This window comes from Rattus norvegicus, chromosome 14 (genome assembly GCF_021556685.1).
Source record: "Rattus norvegicus strain SHRSP/BbbUtx chromosome 14, alternate assembly SHRSP_T2T, whole genome shotgun sequence".
NCBI lineage: Eukaryota > Metazoa > Chordata > Mammalia > Rodentia > Muridae > Rattus > Rattus norvegicus.
The window spans coordinates 15,212,797-15,229,405 of NC_141547.1; the positions used below are offsets into that span (position 1 = coordinate 15,212,797).

The window sequence follows — 16,609 nt, forward strand, 5'->3', positions numbered from 1 at the left end:
TGAAAGGTGATCCTCCGCCATAAACACCAGAGACATTCCCTGGCGATCCTTACAGGTCCTTTGAGCTGTCCCAGGTCACAGGCTAGAAACGCTCTTCAACTTTCTGCCAACAAACCCCGTCAGTGCGGCTGCCAGGCAGGCTTAGCTGGTGTTTTAGGACACTTTCTAAAAATGTAAGTAAATCCTGCATTATGACATCTTGATTTTTCTAGGAGCTTTGAAGTGAAGATTTGGAGAAAGAGAGGTTAAAGAGCAACCCTACAGGGAAGTCACAGAGGGATCTTAGCCACGCCCATAAATGTCTAGCTTGAGTCCAGTACTTTTTCCCTTTTTTCTTCCTATGGTCATTCCTGGTTCTGGTCAAACTAGTATCTTACAGCAGAGCTGCATGCCGGCTCGGTGACTTAAGAATTAATGTTGAGGCTAAAATATTATATAAATTACTGAATCATTTGACAAGTGTTCATTACAACTCTGCCCTGGGCTTTGCGTCTAGAGACAGGGAGAACCTCTAAATACAGAAGCAGAACAATGCACAGAGGTGCCTCAAGCCTTCACTTGTTCCTGCAGAACCTGAGAAGCAGCTGGAGGTGCAGCTCACATGGGTGACATTTGCATAGAATGCGTGGAGAGCTATTTGCTCTCCCTGATACAGAGCACAGGAAAAAAATATATGTAAATATATTGGCACCATCTTCATTAAAAATCACGTCTCCCTCCTTCAACCACTGAGCACCTGCCGGGCATCTCCATGTCTACTTTTCTTTCTGAATGGAGGCATCTTCTTGTCAGCTTTCACCACACTCAAAGCACATAGCGTGACAGGACGTTAGTCAGCTAAACAAGCCCCAAGTCCTCAGCCCACCGCTGTCACTGTGCAACTGATTCTTCTCTGAGCCTCGATTTTCTTATCTGTAAAGTGGAGGAAGTTAATATGCTACCATAAACAATGGCTCTCACTGAACACTTCTTACAGGCAAATGATACCAACCAGGGCCGCACACTCGCTTTTACCCTTTGCTCGTTCTCATCTCCTTCAGCACAAGTTGCAATGTAAACACCCACTCTCTGCACACACATTTGAAACCCTTCAGTGGCGTCCTGCGATTAAGAACAGTAGTTCTCAACCTGTGGGTCTCAACCCCTTTGGCGAACCTCTGTCTCCAAAAATATTTACATTGCAATTCACGCTACTCCTGCAAAACTACAGTTATGAAGTGGCAACAAAAGTAACTATGGCGATGGCTGGGGGTCACCACAGCAGGAGAGACTGTATTAAAGGGTTGCGCATTGGAAGGGTTGCGAACCACTGGTCTACGATGAAGTACAGAGGGCACATGAAGTAATCTGTGCCCTTCTCCCAACTTTCCGCATTCCCTGGAAACCCTTAATGTCCCTGGGAATTGCTCCCAGCAACCCCCTGCCCCTGACCATGAAGAATGCACGTCTCCTGTCCCTTTGCCTGTCTGTTTCACTGTATTCACCTCTCTGATTGGTAATTTATTTGTAAGTTTGATCCTCTATTAGACTCTTCTCTTTCAGTAAAGACCACGACTTACTTTTTCTTATATCTCTATATCCCAGCACAACTCACAACACATAAAAAGGTTTAAGAAACAAGAACAGGAATGAAGACAGTAGGACCCCCTGGCTCACCACTTTTCCATATATGACATCCCGTCACAAACACTCGTGTGTCTCTAACAGTGGTTTGCAGCCAGGGGCAACTTTGATTCTCAGTGCAATTCTGCATGTATCTGGAGACACTTGGCTTGTCACAGGTGGGATATCAATTACAGAAATCAGGGACACTCCTAAGTAGTGTGCAACGCCTGGGGCAGCCCCCGTTCCTACACGACAAAGACCTACCTAGCCTAAGATATTAATGATGCCCACGTGGAAAATTTCACACCAGCTCAGTGAGGTGTTCCACACCCTTAATCCTAACACTCAGGAGGCAGAGAGGGTGGATGCCTGTCAATTCAAGGTCAAAGTGGTTTCTACACTGAACTTACGGACAGCCAGGGCTACATAATGAGACCCTGCTTCAAGTTCTGAAACAGTCTGGCACAGAGAAAACCCACAGTATAGGGTTTTTAAGCCTGGAACTCAGTTGGACAGCAGTAGAAATGACAGCCAGACTAAAGAGAAACCAGACAGTATGTCTACACTTTAGTTTGTTAACTACTTTGCATAGTATTAGCTCAATTCCCAGCATCAGAACTAAGGGGGGTTCAATCTTACTTTATAAGTAATACTTGAAATAAAAACCCTATTCAGAATTAGTAGAGTATAATGCATGGCCCTTTCTTCCAACTTTCTCTGAACCACATTCATACGTACGTGTGTGTATGTGTGTGTGTGTGTGTGTTTGTGTGGTGTGTGTGGTATGTGTGTGTGTGTGTTTATGAATGTGTGTGTGTTTGAGTGAGAGTGTGTGTGTATGTATGTGTGTGTGGTGTGTGTGTTTATGAGTGTGTGTTTGAGTGTGTGTGTATGTGTGCATGTGTGTGTATGTGTGTTTATGAGTGTATGTGTTTGAGTGTGTGTGTGTATGTGTGTGTATGTGTATATGTGTGTGGTGTGTATGTGTGTTTATGAGTGTGTGTGTATGTGCGTGTGTATGTGCGTGTGTGTGTATGTGTGTTTATGAGTGTGTGTGTTTGAGTGTGAGTGTGTCTGTGTGTGTATGTGTGTATGTGTGTGTGTGTGTGTGTGTATGTGTGTGTGTGTACCCCCTTCCCGCCCCCAATATTTTGCTCCATGCTTGCTTCCCTGTACCACCCTCCAGAATGCTTGGACTACATGGGTCAAGAAATTAGCTTATCAGTTGATACTGTCAGTTATGCAAAATATGCAAAAACAATCAAATTGTGTTTCATATCCTATGTAAACTCACATCCCGGTACCCCTCTTCAGGAGGGCCTGACCTCCTGGGAGCATAGGAAATCACAAAGATTAAAACTGACAAGCTTCTGGGCAAATTTTATTGGTCATGTGACACAGCTCAGGTAAGGAAAGCCGGTGGCACAGGACACTGGTTGACCTACTTCTCAGGGATCTCACCGTCACAGCCACTCTGCGTCTCCTGTAGCGTGTCTGTATTCAGCTAGTATTTTCACGCACGCGTGTTTAACCTCCCCATGTCTGGAGCCAGAGAGCACGATGAAAGAAGGTTGACCAGATGTCAGAATCAGTATGGGGAGTCCTAAAGCCACCACACGACCCTGGCCTCTAACCCAGCCTCACCCACCCCCCCCACCCCCGTCTGAACCTTGCGACAGATTTACAATCAGTCTCCTAGTTATCTCCAGCTTTCTCCTGGTTGCCTTCTTATCCATCCAGCTGTCTCTAGCTCTGTGGAGCCATCTTTCATGCCTGTGAGCCCCGTTTTCTGTTTGCCAAGCTCAAACCCAAAGGCCAGCACTGGGGGAACTTGTCTTTGCTTACCGTATGCAGCACAGAAGTGTCTCTGTGCCTTTTCATCCTAAAACAGTCCATTCATCCCAGGATTTCCAGGCTCGCATGTGGCACTCTGAATCCTGTCTGAAAATTCCTGGTACAAGTGGCAATGACCAAGGTGGACACTACAAGACATTTTCAATCCTGCAACAATGCCACTGGCCACCTCTACAACCATAACTGGGCAGAAGTTCAGGGGCAGCAAAGGGGGAGGTGTGAAGCTCCCTTTGTCAGTGCCTGATTGGTTGGTGGATGCCTAGTGTTCCAGAGATGTATGTAGCTTATGGTAGAAAATTGTTCTTGGGCAGCCTGGCCATTAAAGTGACCTTCACAGGGTCAAGTGAATCTGCAGTGTAGAGGTCTCTGCACTGTTGCCCAATAGCGTGGACTAGTATGTTTATAGACCGAGCAGAAAAGGCAACCCTACCTTTTAGGTTTCTCCACTTCCTGTCAGCTAACCTACTCAAGGCATTTCTGTTGATTGGCAGGTGTACAAGAAGCTCAGCCCTCTGCCAAGTCCAGAAGTTCTAGACTGACTGCTTTATTATGAGATGGCTTTATTACCTAAATGGTTGTACCCCACCCACCCACCAAAAGTACTGAAGCCCTAACTCCCACTGTATCTATCTATACTTGAGGGAAAGAGGCTCTAATAAGTAACCAAGGGGCTAGAAAGATAGCCGTAGCACACGGAGACCCGAGTTTGACCTCAGAACCCATGTTTAAAAAGAAGCCAAAGGGCTGGAGAGATGGCTCAGTGGTTAGGAGCACTGACTGCTCTTCCAGAGGTCCTGAGTTCAATTCCCAGCAACTGCATGGTGGCTCACAACCATCTGTGATGGGATCCAATGCCCTCTTCTGGTGTGTCTGAAGACAGCTACAGTGTATTCACATATATAAAATCAATAATTTTTTTTTAAAAAGGAAGCCAAAAACTTGGTGGTTAAGAGCATTTATGACCCCAGAGTGGGGGTGAGCACAGACAGGTGGATTTGTAAGACTCCGTGGCCTAGCAGCCTGACCTACTTATCAAGGTTCAGACAAGTGGAGGCTGCCTTAAAAAGAAAGAAAAATTGAATGGCACCTGAGAAATGGTCCCTGAAGTTGGCCCCCATGTGCATGCACCTACACATGTATTTGTGCACACATATATGTACACACAGAGACACAGAGAAGGAGGTTAAATTAAATTACAGGATAGGGCCCTGATCGGAATGATCAGTACACTAACAAGAAGAGATACTTAGGCTGACGCCATAGATCACTGCAAGAGCACTGCCCAGCAGGCAAGAAAGCCCTGGGTTGAATCCCCAGTGACAATAAATAAATACATGAAATAAATGTATATAAATATTAAATAAATATAAACCACAGAGCTAAGTCCCCATCCCCTCCAAGTGCATCTACCTAGAAAAAGTCACATGAATACGTGGTGAGAACCAGCCACCTGTTAGCTAGAAAGGCAGTCTTCACCAGAAACCAAGTCTTGCATGGTCTTTTCCATCTCCAGAACAAGAGCAGATGGATTTCTCTTGAGCCACAAGGTCTGTGCCCAAGCAGACGAATACAAATGGCTGTACAAAGTACCCTAAACAGTGTATAGCTTGCCAAAGTGACAATTGCAGTCAAGGTGACCACCCATCTGACCACCCAGCAACTGCTGCTGTGTGTATTGTAGGTTGTCCTGTGATACTCAACACTGTGTATATGTGTGTGTGCATGTGCATGTGTGTGTCTCTGTGTGTGTGTATGAGTGTGTGTGAGTGTGTGTGTGCGTGTGTGTGTCTGTGAGTGTGTGTGTATGTATGTGTGTATGAGTGTGTGTGTATATGTATGTATGTGTGAGTGTGTGGTATGTGTGTGTCTGTGAGTGTGTGTGAATGTGTGGTGTGTGTGTCTGTGAGTGTGTGTGAGTGTGTGAGTGTGAGTGTGTTATGTGTGTGTGTGAGTGTGTGGTGTGTGTGTCTGTGAGTGTGTGTGAATGTGTGGTGTGTGTGTCTGTGAGTGTGTGTGATTGTGTGGTGTGTATGTCTGTGAGTGTGTGAGAGTGTGTATGATTGTGTGGTGTGTGTCTGTGAGTGTGTGAGTATTGTGACTGTGTATGAGTGTGTATGTGCATGTGTCTGTGAGTATGTGTGTGTGAATATTGTGTGAGTGTGTGAGTGTGTGTGAATATTGAGAGTGTGTGTGTGTGTGTGTGTGTGTGTGTGTGTGTGTTTGCACAGGTCCTACACATCACTTTTCATTGCTGACTTCCTAAATGTTTTTATCTAATGTGTTTTGTTGTTGTTTGTTTTGTTTTAGGATTTAATACTATGTGGCACATTTCCCCCAATAAGTTCAAAGGATTTCGCTCCAAATCTCTCACTGGCATTGGCTGACGCCCGGGGATCCAGACGAATGACTGCTCCCAGTAACAATGGCCCAGCCTTTTCTTGGCATCTGAGGGAGAGCAGCCCTTTGATTTAGGAAATCTTTTAAAAACTGACTTTGTTCTTTCTGTAATCTCAACTGCTCCTGGCAGCATCATCTCCGTCTGAGAGAAGTTTCAATTTCCTTTTATCCCTCTGAGCATGGGTTCCGATCCCCCAAAGCACTGCCTTGTAATTGGCCAAGGGAAGGTCACCCTTTCTAAGAAGAAATCGTATCACGCATTTTCCAAAGTCAGCATTGGGTCCTGGAGATCAGAAGGGGCAGCTGCTGAGGGCAGATTCATTTTCCCTGGCGAAATATTTAAGTAGCTGGTGGCATGTGATTATGTTTCCACCATAATTACTATATAATTATACATACCCACTCTCATCCAACACATTCCCTACCATAATTAGCTGGCCTTTATTTCAAATTCATTTGCCTTTAAGATTTTGTCCTTTTTTTTTTTTTTAAATTTAGGTTCCATGACGACTAACGGACACTGTTAGTTTAACAGTGGTTTCCTTACATGTAAAATCATCTTCTGTAATGGTCTCCTCGACAGATCTGACCACATATATGCTGTATAGGAAATGATACAAGGTGGGGGTTGGGACTGGAGATAGAATGTTTGCCTCACACGTACAAGGCTCTTGGTTCAGGTCATAGGATTACATACGGTGACGCACACCTGTAATCCAGCATGTGGAAGACGAAGGCAAGAAGATTAGAAGTTCCAGGTCAAGCTTGGCTACAGAGCAAGTTTGAAGCTAACCTAGACCATGGGAGACTTTACCTTAAAAAAAAAAAAAAAAAAAAAAAGATGCAAGCCTGTCAGTGTATTTTCCCTGACTTCATACATCCCCTCACATAAGCTGGCTTCTCCAGAGACGTTACATGTCTTACATACACAGCAGTCAGAGTCCTAGCCAAAGAAAGCTTTTGAGGTTATCCCTGCTCTGTCAATTCACTTTCCCTTCTAGAGATACAGAGTGGATGTGGTCAGGAGCGGGTACCACATTCTGTGCTGTGGAGGAAAAACCTGGTCCTTTCAAGGCGAGAGGCAGAAATGCACAGAAACACAATTCCACGAAGGCTACAAGGGTAAGGGCTTCAAAAGCCACCAGAATAAAGAGCACGCCACAGTGCCACTTGTATAAGAACACACCGCAGTGTCACCCACATAAAGAACACAGCACAGTGTCACCCACATAAAGAACACGACACAGACATTTCTTTGTCTTTTGAGACACACCCTGGCTTTGGGCACATCAGTGTTTTAGGAAAACTTAAACAATATATTTTTATACAATCCCTATATTACAGATGAGATGAATAGCTAAATACAGTTACCAAAAAGTGTGCTGGGGACATAGGATGGATGCCACAATGTGACAAATGAAAAGCCCATGACCAGTTCTGGTCTCCCTGTGTTATAGCTGGCAGAGAAAAACAAGCCCTTTGGTTTTCCTTGTTTGAAAGAGCTGGTGGAAACCAGGTTAGCACCCTTGATAGAAAGACACCAGGCAGAACACAGGAGTAGCTATCCTCTTCTGTTCCTGATGACACAGTCTGAGACCAATGGGAGCAACCCAGCCCATAGTCCACGAGGAGAGATCGTTATGGTGGGGGCCTGCTGCTGGACACATTATAAATTATATTTATAATATATTTTAATAATTTATAATGTAAATATATTATAATATATATTAATTATTTTATATAATATGATAATTAGTAATTTAATAATTATAAATTATATATGTATATATACATATATATACATATATATACATATATATATATACATATATATATATATATATATATATATATATATATAAAGAGATTAGTTCCTTTGGGGAGCTGTAAGTATAAGATCAGGTAGCCCCATATGCTTGGCTTCCGGAGGATGCATGCTGGGCCACATCCCATCATGGCTGACAGCATCCTGACAGTATCATGGTGTGCACAAGAGGGAGAGATTACAAGGAAACAGAAGAAGCAAGGGTCAGTCTTTCATGTCTGTAACCAGCCAAGCTCCACAGGGTCCCAAGAAAACTAACTTAATTGTTTCCAAGGGCACATGGCTAATGACCCATCCATCTCCCACACAACTCCACCTCACAAAGGTCCCGCCATCTCCAATCCCAACCCACTGAGGACCAAGTCTTCGAATAAACTCATGAGGGATATACCATATCCAGCCATAACAGGGACTGAGCCATTAACCTGCAGGATCTGTTGTTAACGTTGGGTAGATCGTGTCAGGGATGTGTTGATGAACTGAAGGATGCCCAGTTGGTGTCTGGAGAACAGAGGGATTTCTTGGTACGGAACATATCCACACTTGGTATCAGAAGTGGTGAAAATATCGAAGTCATGTTTCGTATTACAGGAAGAATAATTTGATGCAACAGAACTTGGTATAATGAAATAGTGCGAATCTTTGTGGTTTTAGGTACCCAGCAGCGTGGGACCACATGTCTTTGTGTAGGCAACATACGTAGCTCATTTAAATGAAGCTGTGTCCTAAGCCAGTGTACCTTAAATAGACAGAAACAAAACAAAAAACCTGAAAATCCTTTATGGCTGTTTTTACCAAGGCTTGGCTAGGCTCTCTGGAGATTTCTGTGTGGGTTTTGCTGGGTGTGGAGAGATACGGCCTTTCTGTGGCCATCCTGTGGCCCAGTTAGAATGCAAACAGCACACGGGCCAGGAGCCACCGTTCACGGCCTCTCGGGAACAACTGGCTGATGCTTACTGAGGTTCAAGGATGGGTCCTCTGGGGATGCTGATGGGCAAGAGATCAAATTCCAGGCCCGTGGCTTGAGAGGAGGGCAACAGAAAGCACCAGTAGCCAACGGCTCAGACAACACCTCCCCTCGCACACTTTGGCTGCTGGTATTTGTGAAGCGTGCCGGACAGAGAAGCAATGGAGTTTTATTGACTTCTGCTCTACAATTGACGTCCACGCGTTGCTGTGGAAACCACCGCATCTTAATCAGTTTAAGGAAAAGAGACGTGTATGTGCCATAAAGAGACAGTGCGTTGTTAAGTACACAGAGTCAATGAAGCGGGTTCAGCCTCAGGTTTTCTAGTTCCTAGTTCTTACGGCCCCGAGCAAGTAGGTTTCTTAGCTTCTCCAGGCCTCAGTGTTGCCATCTGTGAGACAGGGCCAGGAATACTGGCTGCCCTAGAGTTTAGTACTAGATAAACACTAAGCTGCTTTTATTTATGCAGAAACCAAAAACCCGGTCCCACTGATGCTGGCTTCTCCTGAGTCATATCTAAGACACACAAGGAAACAAGAGTAGGTAGAACTGAGGTAAGAATGTAGGTCATATCAGACCTACGGCTCTGATGAGCAGCAAAGTCCAGCATCTAGACCAGGTACCAGTCGAAGTGCACATACATCCTATTCGATGTTTAGAGGAAATAAAATAAGACAAAGCCGTGTGCGGCAGCATGACAGGACATCTTATGAGCTCAACAAAAGCTTCTGTTACAGAATAACCAGAAAGGGTTACTACCACGTAAACACTGAGACTACACTAGGCTCTCCAAAAGAAAGGAGCCTGAAATTTTTCTACCTCAAAATAGATAACGACTGGGGCTGGAGAGATGGCTCAGCGGTTAAAAACACTGGCTGCTCTTCCAGAGGTCCTGAATTCGATTCCCATCAGTCGCATGGTGGCTCACAGACATGTGTAAAGGGATCTGATGCCCTCTTCTGGTGTGTCTGGAGACAGCTACAGTGTGCTCACATACATGAAATACATAAATAATTAAAGAAAAATAGATAATGACTTGGGGGCCGTGAGGATTAAATGGGACCCCAACACTCTATATCCATTATGTCTGTAAAATTTGAATTTTATACTGAATATTATTCTTTTTTTTCCCTTAAACCAATGTTTAGAAGACAAATAAGGACCTGGGGAAATGGGTCAGCTGGTAAAGCGCTTGTAAGATCCCGGCGCCCAGGTGAAACCTGACTGACTGCGTTGGCACAAGCCTGTGATCTCAGTTCTGGGGAGGCAGAGATAGGAAGACACCCCAGGACTTGTCGGACAGCTAGCCTAGGTAAACCAGTGATCCGAAGGTTAAGTAAAAACTCTTGGAACAACTGAGGGAGACACCTGATGTGGGCTTCCGTGTGCACATGCGCACACAGAGACCGCCCCCCAACACACGCATGCAGGCAAAGGGAAAAGCATATTAACCTATTGGATTTTAAATTCCAGAGAGTGCCGATCTCCTTAACTGGAGTAGGCGATTAATGATGATGACAGATAGGCTGGTCACGCATCTCTGATCTCCTCCCAGGGAGATGATAACACACGTCGCTTTTAGCGCTCCTTTCATCATATCGTAAATCTTCCCACGAGCCTATTTAGGTGAGCATTTGTGGTTAAGACTTGGGCCCGCACAGCCTTACATCCTGTTTAAAGCCAGCTCTACGTCTTAGGGACTGTCTGATGCAGCACAATTTACTATCTCTCTCTGTGTGCCTCAGTTGATTTATCTGTCAAATGGGAATAATGGGAGCACTTCAAAGGAGTGAGGGGTGACTTGAGATGCCACAAGTAAAATGCTTAGGACAGTGGCTGCTACATGATGAGCACTGAGTAAACGCTTAGCCATGGTTATTTCCCTTCTCACTGGGAGGGAAAATTCTAGATACAAATGATACCTTTATCACAACCTCCCCAGCCTCCTGGAATCTCTAATTCATTTTGGAATTCCACCACATGGGGTACAGAATGCTGCTGCATATGCCTTCCAGGTGCTAGCCTGTGGCGCCACATGCTCCAACCCATCTTGTCTGGCACTGTCAGACTCACTTCTTTTGAACTTTCCTTTTATCTCTTTATGGTTTGACTGAAACAGCTTCAATGGTTTCCCAAAACTTTATATCTCTAACATCTTTGTCTTCTTGCACTCTGGCCACATTTCCTATACGTGAGTATTTCAAACACAGACTCTGCTCTAACTACATGGTCCACCCACTGCTCTCCCGGCTCTGAGAGAGCATCTTCAGCTCTGAGGTGCTGTCTCCAGCCACTGGCCAGCCCACTCTTAACTCCGTCCTCTCAGGAAGACAGACCACTCAGACCACTTTGCAGCAAACCGCCTCTACTTTGACTCCCTGCAGTGTCTCATAAGCTAGCCCTGGTTCTCATTTAATTGCTCCTCTTTGTGTATGTATACGTGAGTTTGTATGTGAGTGTATGTGAGTGAGTATATGTGCATGTGTGTATGAGTATGTATATGTGTATGAGTGTGTATGAGTGTGTGTGAGTGAGTATATGTGCATGTCTATGTGAGTATGTATATGTGTATGAGTGTGTATGAGTGTGTGTATGTGTATGAGTGTGTGAGTGTGTATGCATATGAAAGTGTATGTGTGTATGAGACTGTATGAGTGTATATGTGTTTGAGAGTGTATGAGAGTATGTGAGTGTGTGAGTGTGTAAGCATGTGTATGAGTGTGAGTTTATGTGAGTGCATGTGAATGTGTGTGTGAGAGTGTGTGTATTTATGTGAGCATGTATTTGAGAGTGCGTGAGTGTGTATGAGTATGTATGTTAGTGTATATGTGTGAGAGAGTGTGCATGAGAGTGTGTATAAGTCTGTGTGAGTGTGTTTGAGTGTATATGTGAGTGTGTGAGAGTATATGTGTGAGCATGTGTGTATGAGAGTGTATATGAGTGTGTGTGTGTGTGTGTGTGTGTGCGAGAGAGAGAGAGAGAGAGAGAGAGAGAGAGAGAGAGAGAGAGAGAGAAAGCGAGCAACCGAGACCATTAGTAAGTCTTTGGGAATACAGACATAAAAGGCAAAGTTCAAGCTGGATGCAGCCCAGTGGGGGGGTGCTTGTTCTACATGTTTAAGACCCTGGGTTTGTTCCCTAGTACTAATGTTAATAATGACAGGAAGAGGCTGGGGACGTAGCTCAGAGGGGCAGTTCTTCCTTAGAGAATTTAAGGTTTTATCCCTAGCCCCACAAAGAAAAGGAATGGCAGAAAGCAGGTTAACCACCAGACTTGGTGGTCCACATCCAACCTTAGCATCTGAGAGCTGAATAGGAAGATCACTGGGTTTTAGTTTAAGGCCAGGCTGGTCTGTATAACAAGTTCTAGGCCAGTCAGCTCCTTGGCAAGACCTTATCTAAAACATAAAAAGTCAAAAAGGCACGTGCTAGGTGAGGGGGAGTAAGAATACTTGCTAGGCCTTGGTTGGCCATGTGTTCTGTTAGAGGTGCACAAAGCACACTGGTGGCTCAGAGATGAAGACAATGACAAAGAAACAGCTCCCACTGAAAGCACGGAGGGCTGGACTCTTCCCTTTCCCAGCCAAATCCACCTTCCTCTGGCTGGTCAAAAACGCAGAACTGGATCTGAAAAATGTTGAGATCCTGTCCTACTTAGGATCTCAAAATGACCAGCTCTGACCGGTTTTCCCTCCCCAGCCCTGGCCTCTCCCTGGAGTATATTTCCACCTTCCTTTCTACCTAATTCACCTCTATCTGCCTATTTGTTTAAAATGTGAACCAACTGGTCAGGTACAGTAATCTAAGTCTGCATTTGGTTGGAGGCCAATGCATTGAGAGCATTCAATACAGAATGGCACTTGGTGTGCCTTTCCTAGGTTCTGGCTGCTTGCTGCATGAGACAAGGCTGGGATCTCAGGAGGCAAGCCTGAGAGACTAGGGATGAAGGGTAGTAAAGCCACAGAGTGAGAGAAGGCAGATTTGCTCTGACTGCTTGGCCCAGAAATTATACACCTGCTGTTGCCCTGCTTGGGTAAGGCCTGCTATCTACAGAGGCTTCTCCCATGAGTTGGCAAAGGTGTGTCTTCTTCCTGACAGACTTTTCCCTGATTCAATCTAGGTAAAAGTGCATGAAGGCTTCCTCCCTATGGGCACACCATGCTCACTGTTGTCATTAAGGAAACTCTTCTTCCTGTGAGTGGGCAGCCCTGGGAGGAGCAAGACAGGTTTCTTCTGGATAGGATGGGCTGCCCCACGGGAGGAAGAGAAGGGACAAGTTCTTTAAGACAAAATCTCAAGGATGGTGAAAACCATCAGAACAGAAGACTGACCATTCTATCCATCTACCATGCAGTGCCCAAAGAGGACCCAAAGACGAATGTCACAGGACCTAGCTCATGGGAGACACTCAATGGATATCTATTCAGTCAGTGACTTAAATTCATGATTTAGCTTTCAATGGTGATCTTTTCCTACAGAGGAGAGTCTATATTCTCTAAAATACTCTATGCCATTGTTGAAGGACACATCATAGCCTCGAGAAGAAAAGTGTTCCAACAGATTCCTCCATCGATGAATGTGGACTGCAAATTCTTTCCTTCTTCCATAGCACCTATTCCCATATACAAGGAACCCCCTGGTTTTTATTTTTATTTTTTCATTCCTCCGGGCCTCTAAATGGTAACTGGAGCAACTCTGGACAGCTGTGTGTGCCCCTGCTATACTGCTGGACTTTGTCAGGCAGGAAGAGGCTGGCCACAAGTCCAGGGCTTAGGCTCTAGTTCCAGCTGACCGCTGGCTCTCGGGCAACCTCCATATCCTGTTGTTATCGCCCATTCTCTGTCTGTACAATGGCTGTGGTGCCAAGCGGCTCAGATATGGGGCAAAGGCTAGTGAGCTCACAGCTAGAGAGGGTGACACACTCAAGAATAACACAATACCATGAGGAGGAGAAACTCTGATTTTTTTTTTTCTTCTGGTCCTTTCCCCAGCCTCACAGTTTCGGTTTTTCTGCCACTGTGGTTTTGGCACATTGCTTCTAGAGGCTCAAGTAGTGAGCATGACTCGTCTCCTCAAACACACACCCATTTAGAATGGAGCTGGCATAGACAGTAACTCTGGTTGCAGCTGGTGCCCAGTTCAACACAGCCAGCAGGTGAATGGGAACCATCTGGGAGAAGCACCTCAGAGGTAGGGTTTCTGGAAGAGTCACTCAGAGCGGATTCAGCTAAGCTACAAGTTTGAAAAGAATTCTGCTGCTAAATGAGAAACAGGTCCTCCTGCCTAAAGATACACAGTCTTTTGAGATCACGGCCATGAGAAAAATCACATGAGCACGCACGTATACTAAAACGCACATGTGTGCCGATGAATTATTTTACCTCCATTGGAGTACGTAAAGCAAATTCCTTGAGTGTCAACTGTGGGACTCCCACTAGAGGAAAATTCCCCTTTATGGGTCAGCTGATAAAGAAGCCAGCAGGGCAACAAAAGAAGCAGCTAAAACCCAAAGCAAACTCGATTGTCCCAAGCAAGTGGGGAAACAGTGACATCAATTCCTAAAGCGCATAGCCAAAATCTATCACCGGTGATCTTCAAACATGAGAAAGGACAATCACACATTTGTTTCTTTAAGAATAGAAACTTCCGGAAATAAGATTCCTTTAGAGAAAAGACCATCACACCTAACATTATTCCCAAAGGTGACTCAAAAGGTACACTCGGTTTTACACTGTGAGCCAAGCCAGCACTTTCCGTCTCTCCGCCAGAGGAAGCAAGGAGGTGAGTGTTGGCCCTTTCCCAGTGCCCTCACAAGGATACTGGCTAAACAGGAAACAGCCCGTGAAGCCCTCACTTACAACTTCTGTTGCCGTCTTGAGTTTTGGGTCCCAAATCTGGGAAGCACGAGAGCCAGGCAGCCTTTGCTCCTCACCATGTCTGGAACAGTGCAGCGGCAAGCTCCGAATGAAAGAACATCAAGGGAAAAGGAAGAGGCAGGCACTTACTCACCTTGCATTGAGCGCTGGCACTGGTTATAAAAACAACACAACTCCCCTGGGGGAGGCGCACCTCCCAGCAACCTTGCCTCATCACCAATTTGCAGCGAGCAACAGAGCTGGCTGGCTGGCTGGCTGGGATGGGAGGAAATGACCACCAGGCAGACAACAGGCAAGAGCCCCCATACATGCCACAGAGAGAGTCATTTCAAGTGGGCTTGGACATCAGGGTTTGTTTCCTGTAGAGAAGTGAGTTTCCCCAGCGTTTGTAAGGTACTCAGTAAAGGGCTGTTAGGAGTTGCTTAGACTGCTCCTCTGTAATTGCAGCGTGTGGTGGTGGTGGTGGTGGTGGGGTTTGCCAGCCACAGGAAGGGGTGGTTAAGATGGTTTCTGGGACTCACCCCCATGATCCGACTGCTCAAGGATTCTGGTTTCCTTGAGCATGTACATAATGGGGTTCTCTCTTCCTCCCAAATCTTTTAAAAATTTTTTTAACTTTACTATTATTATTATTATTGCTGTTGCTGTCGTTATTGTTGTTGTGGCAGTGGCGGCGTGGTCACAGTGTGTTTGCTATGATGCACGTGCCACAGTCATTCATGTGGAGGTCAGAGGACAACTTTCAGGACTAAAGTCTCTCCTTCCGCTGTGAGACACAGAGAAAAAAACTCAGGTCATCAGATTTGCATAGTAAGTGCTTTTACCCTCTCAGCCACTTCCCTGGACCCATTTAATATCTTTTACAAATATAAGCATATACCATCAATCAGTTTACTTCCGAATCTTCTTATATATTTAGGGCTAGTTAAAAACTTAAGATGCACAGAAGCAGAGGGCCAAGGCGGGCCATGTTGCCTTGGCTAACAGGCTGGGCCCAAGCTAACCTCTCCCAACAGGCAGCCTCATATATGGCCAGCTGCTCCACCTTACCCCAATTCCACACGGGGTTGGGTGGTGGTGTCTACTTCCCCTGAGCCATCCAGATGCCACTCATTGCAGAGACTCATAGTCATTAAATGCTGCCAGACCTGACCTCATGACCTGGGAGGGAAAGACACTCTAAGGAGAGGCTCTGAGCCCAGACTCTCACACCCTCCCTTTCAGGGTATTCTCCCAGGCTTTAGTTCCTAATGCCCAGACTTAATGCCAGGGTGTTTCCCCAGTGCAGGCCACTGAGCCATGCTGACAGACAATATCCCCAAACTCTGGAAGCTTGATTTTCCTCTTAAAAGCATATCTAATCTTTCATGCTCTGTAAGATGTTTTTCCCCTTGAAGAAGATTGGCCTCAAACTCAGAAAGTAGCAAAGGGTGACCTTGAACATCTGACCCTCCTGCTTCTACCTGCAAAGTGCCAAGATTACAGGCCTGTGCCAACGTGCTCAGTTTGTGTGCTGCTGGGGGTTAGAACCAGCGGTTCATGGTGTCAGGCAAGCCTTCCACCAACTGCTACAACCCCAGCCTAGAAAAGTCTGTAGAATTTTCTAACTTGGTGGCTTATTTCTCCATTAGCAAGTCTGTGGCTGCCAAGCGGAACCAGAGTGAGGTCCCTTCCAGTTTCCGGGGATCCCAAGCACAGACCTTCTCAAAAAATCATCAAGGAGACTAGGGATGTGGCTCAGGTAGAGTAATTACTTTGCTCTGGGTTTGATAGTCAGAACTTCAAAACTAGTTTTAATTAAAATATTTTCCTAAATAATTGCAGTGAGAGGGAGCTGGAGAGATGACTTGGAGCCTCTTGCTCTCCCAGAGGAATCTAGGTCTGGTTCACAGTGGCCATGTCCTACAGCTTACAATTGCCTGTAACTCCAGCTTCAGGGGCGCCAATGCCCTCTTCTGTAACCCATAGGCCCTGCACACACATAGTACAAACACACACACACATGCATGGATAAAATAAAATACACCTATACTCACTCAATAGCGGGCCTAAAATTCTGAGGGAGGCGGGAGAGACACAATAATTG

At 45.5% G+C, this 16,609-nt stretch overlaps 1 protein-coding gene across 5 annotated transcripts in view; it reads right to left on the bottom strand.

Moving 5' to 3' along the window:
• The window catches only part of Shroom3 (shroom family member 3), a 296,424-nt gene that overhangs the window by 92,568 nt on the left and 187,247 nt on the right, over positions 1–16,609 (bottom strand). Inside the window, exon 1 of one of the 5 annotated variants that reach the window (XM_087582880.1) lies at positions 14,506–14,627. Within the exon in view, the coding sequence (XP_087439006.1) occupies positions 14,506–14,582 (77 nt within the window). The 5' untranslated portion in view covers positions 14,583–14,627. 5 annotated transcript variants of the gene reach the window in all.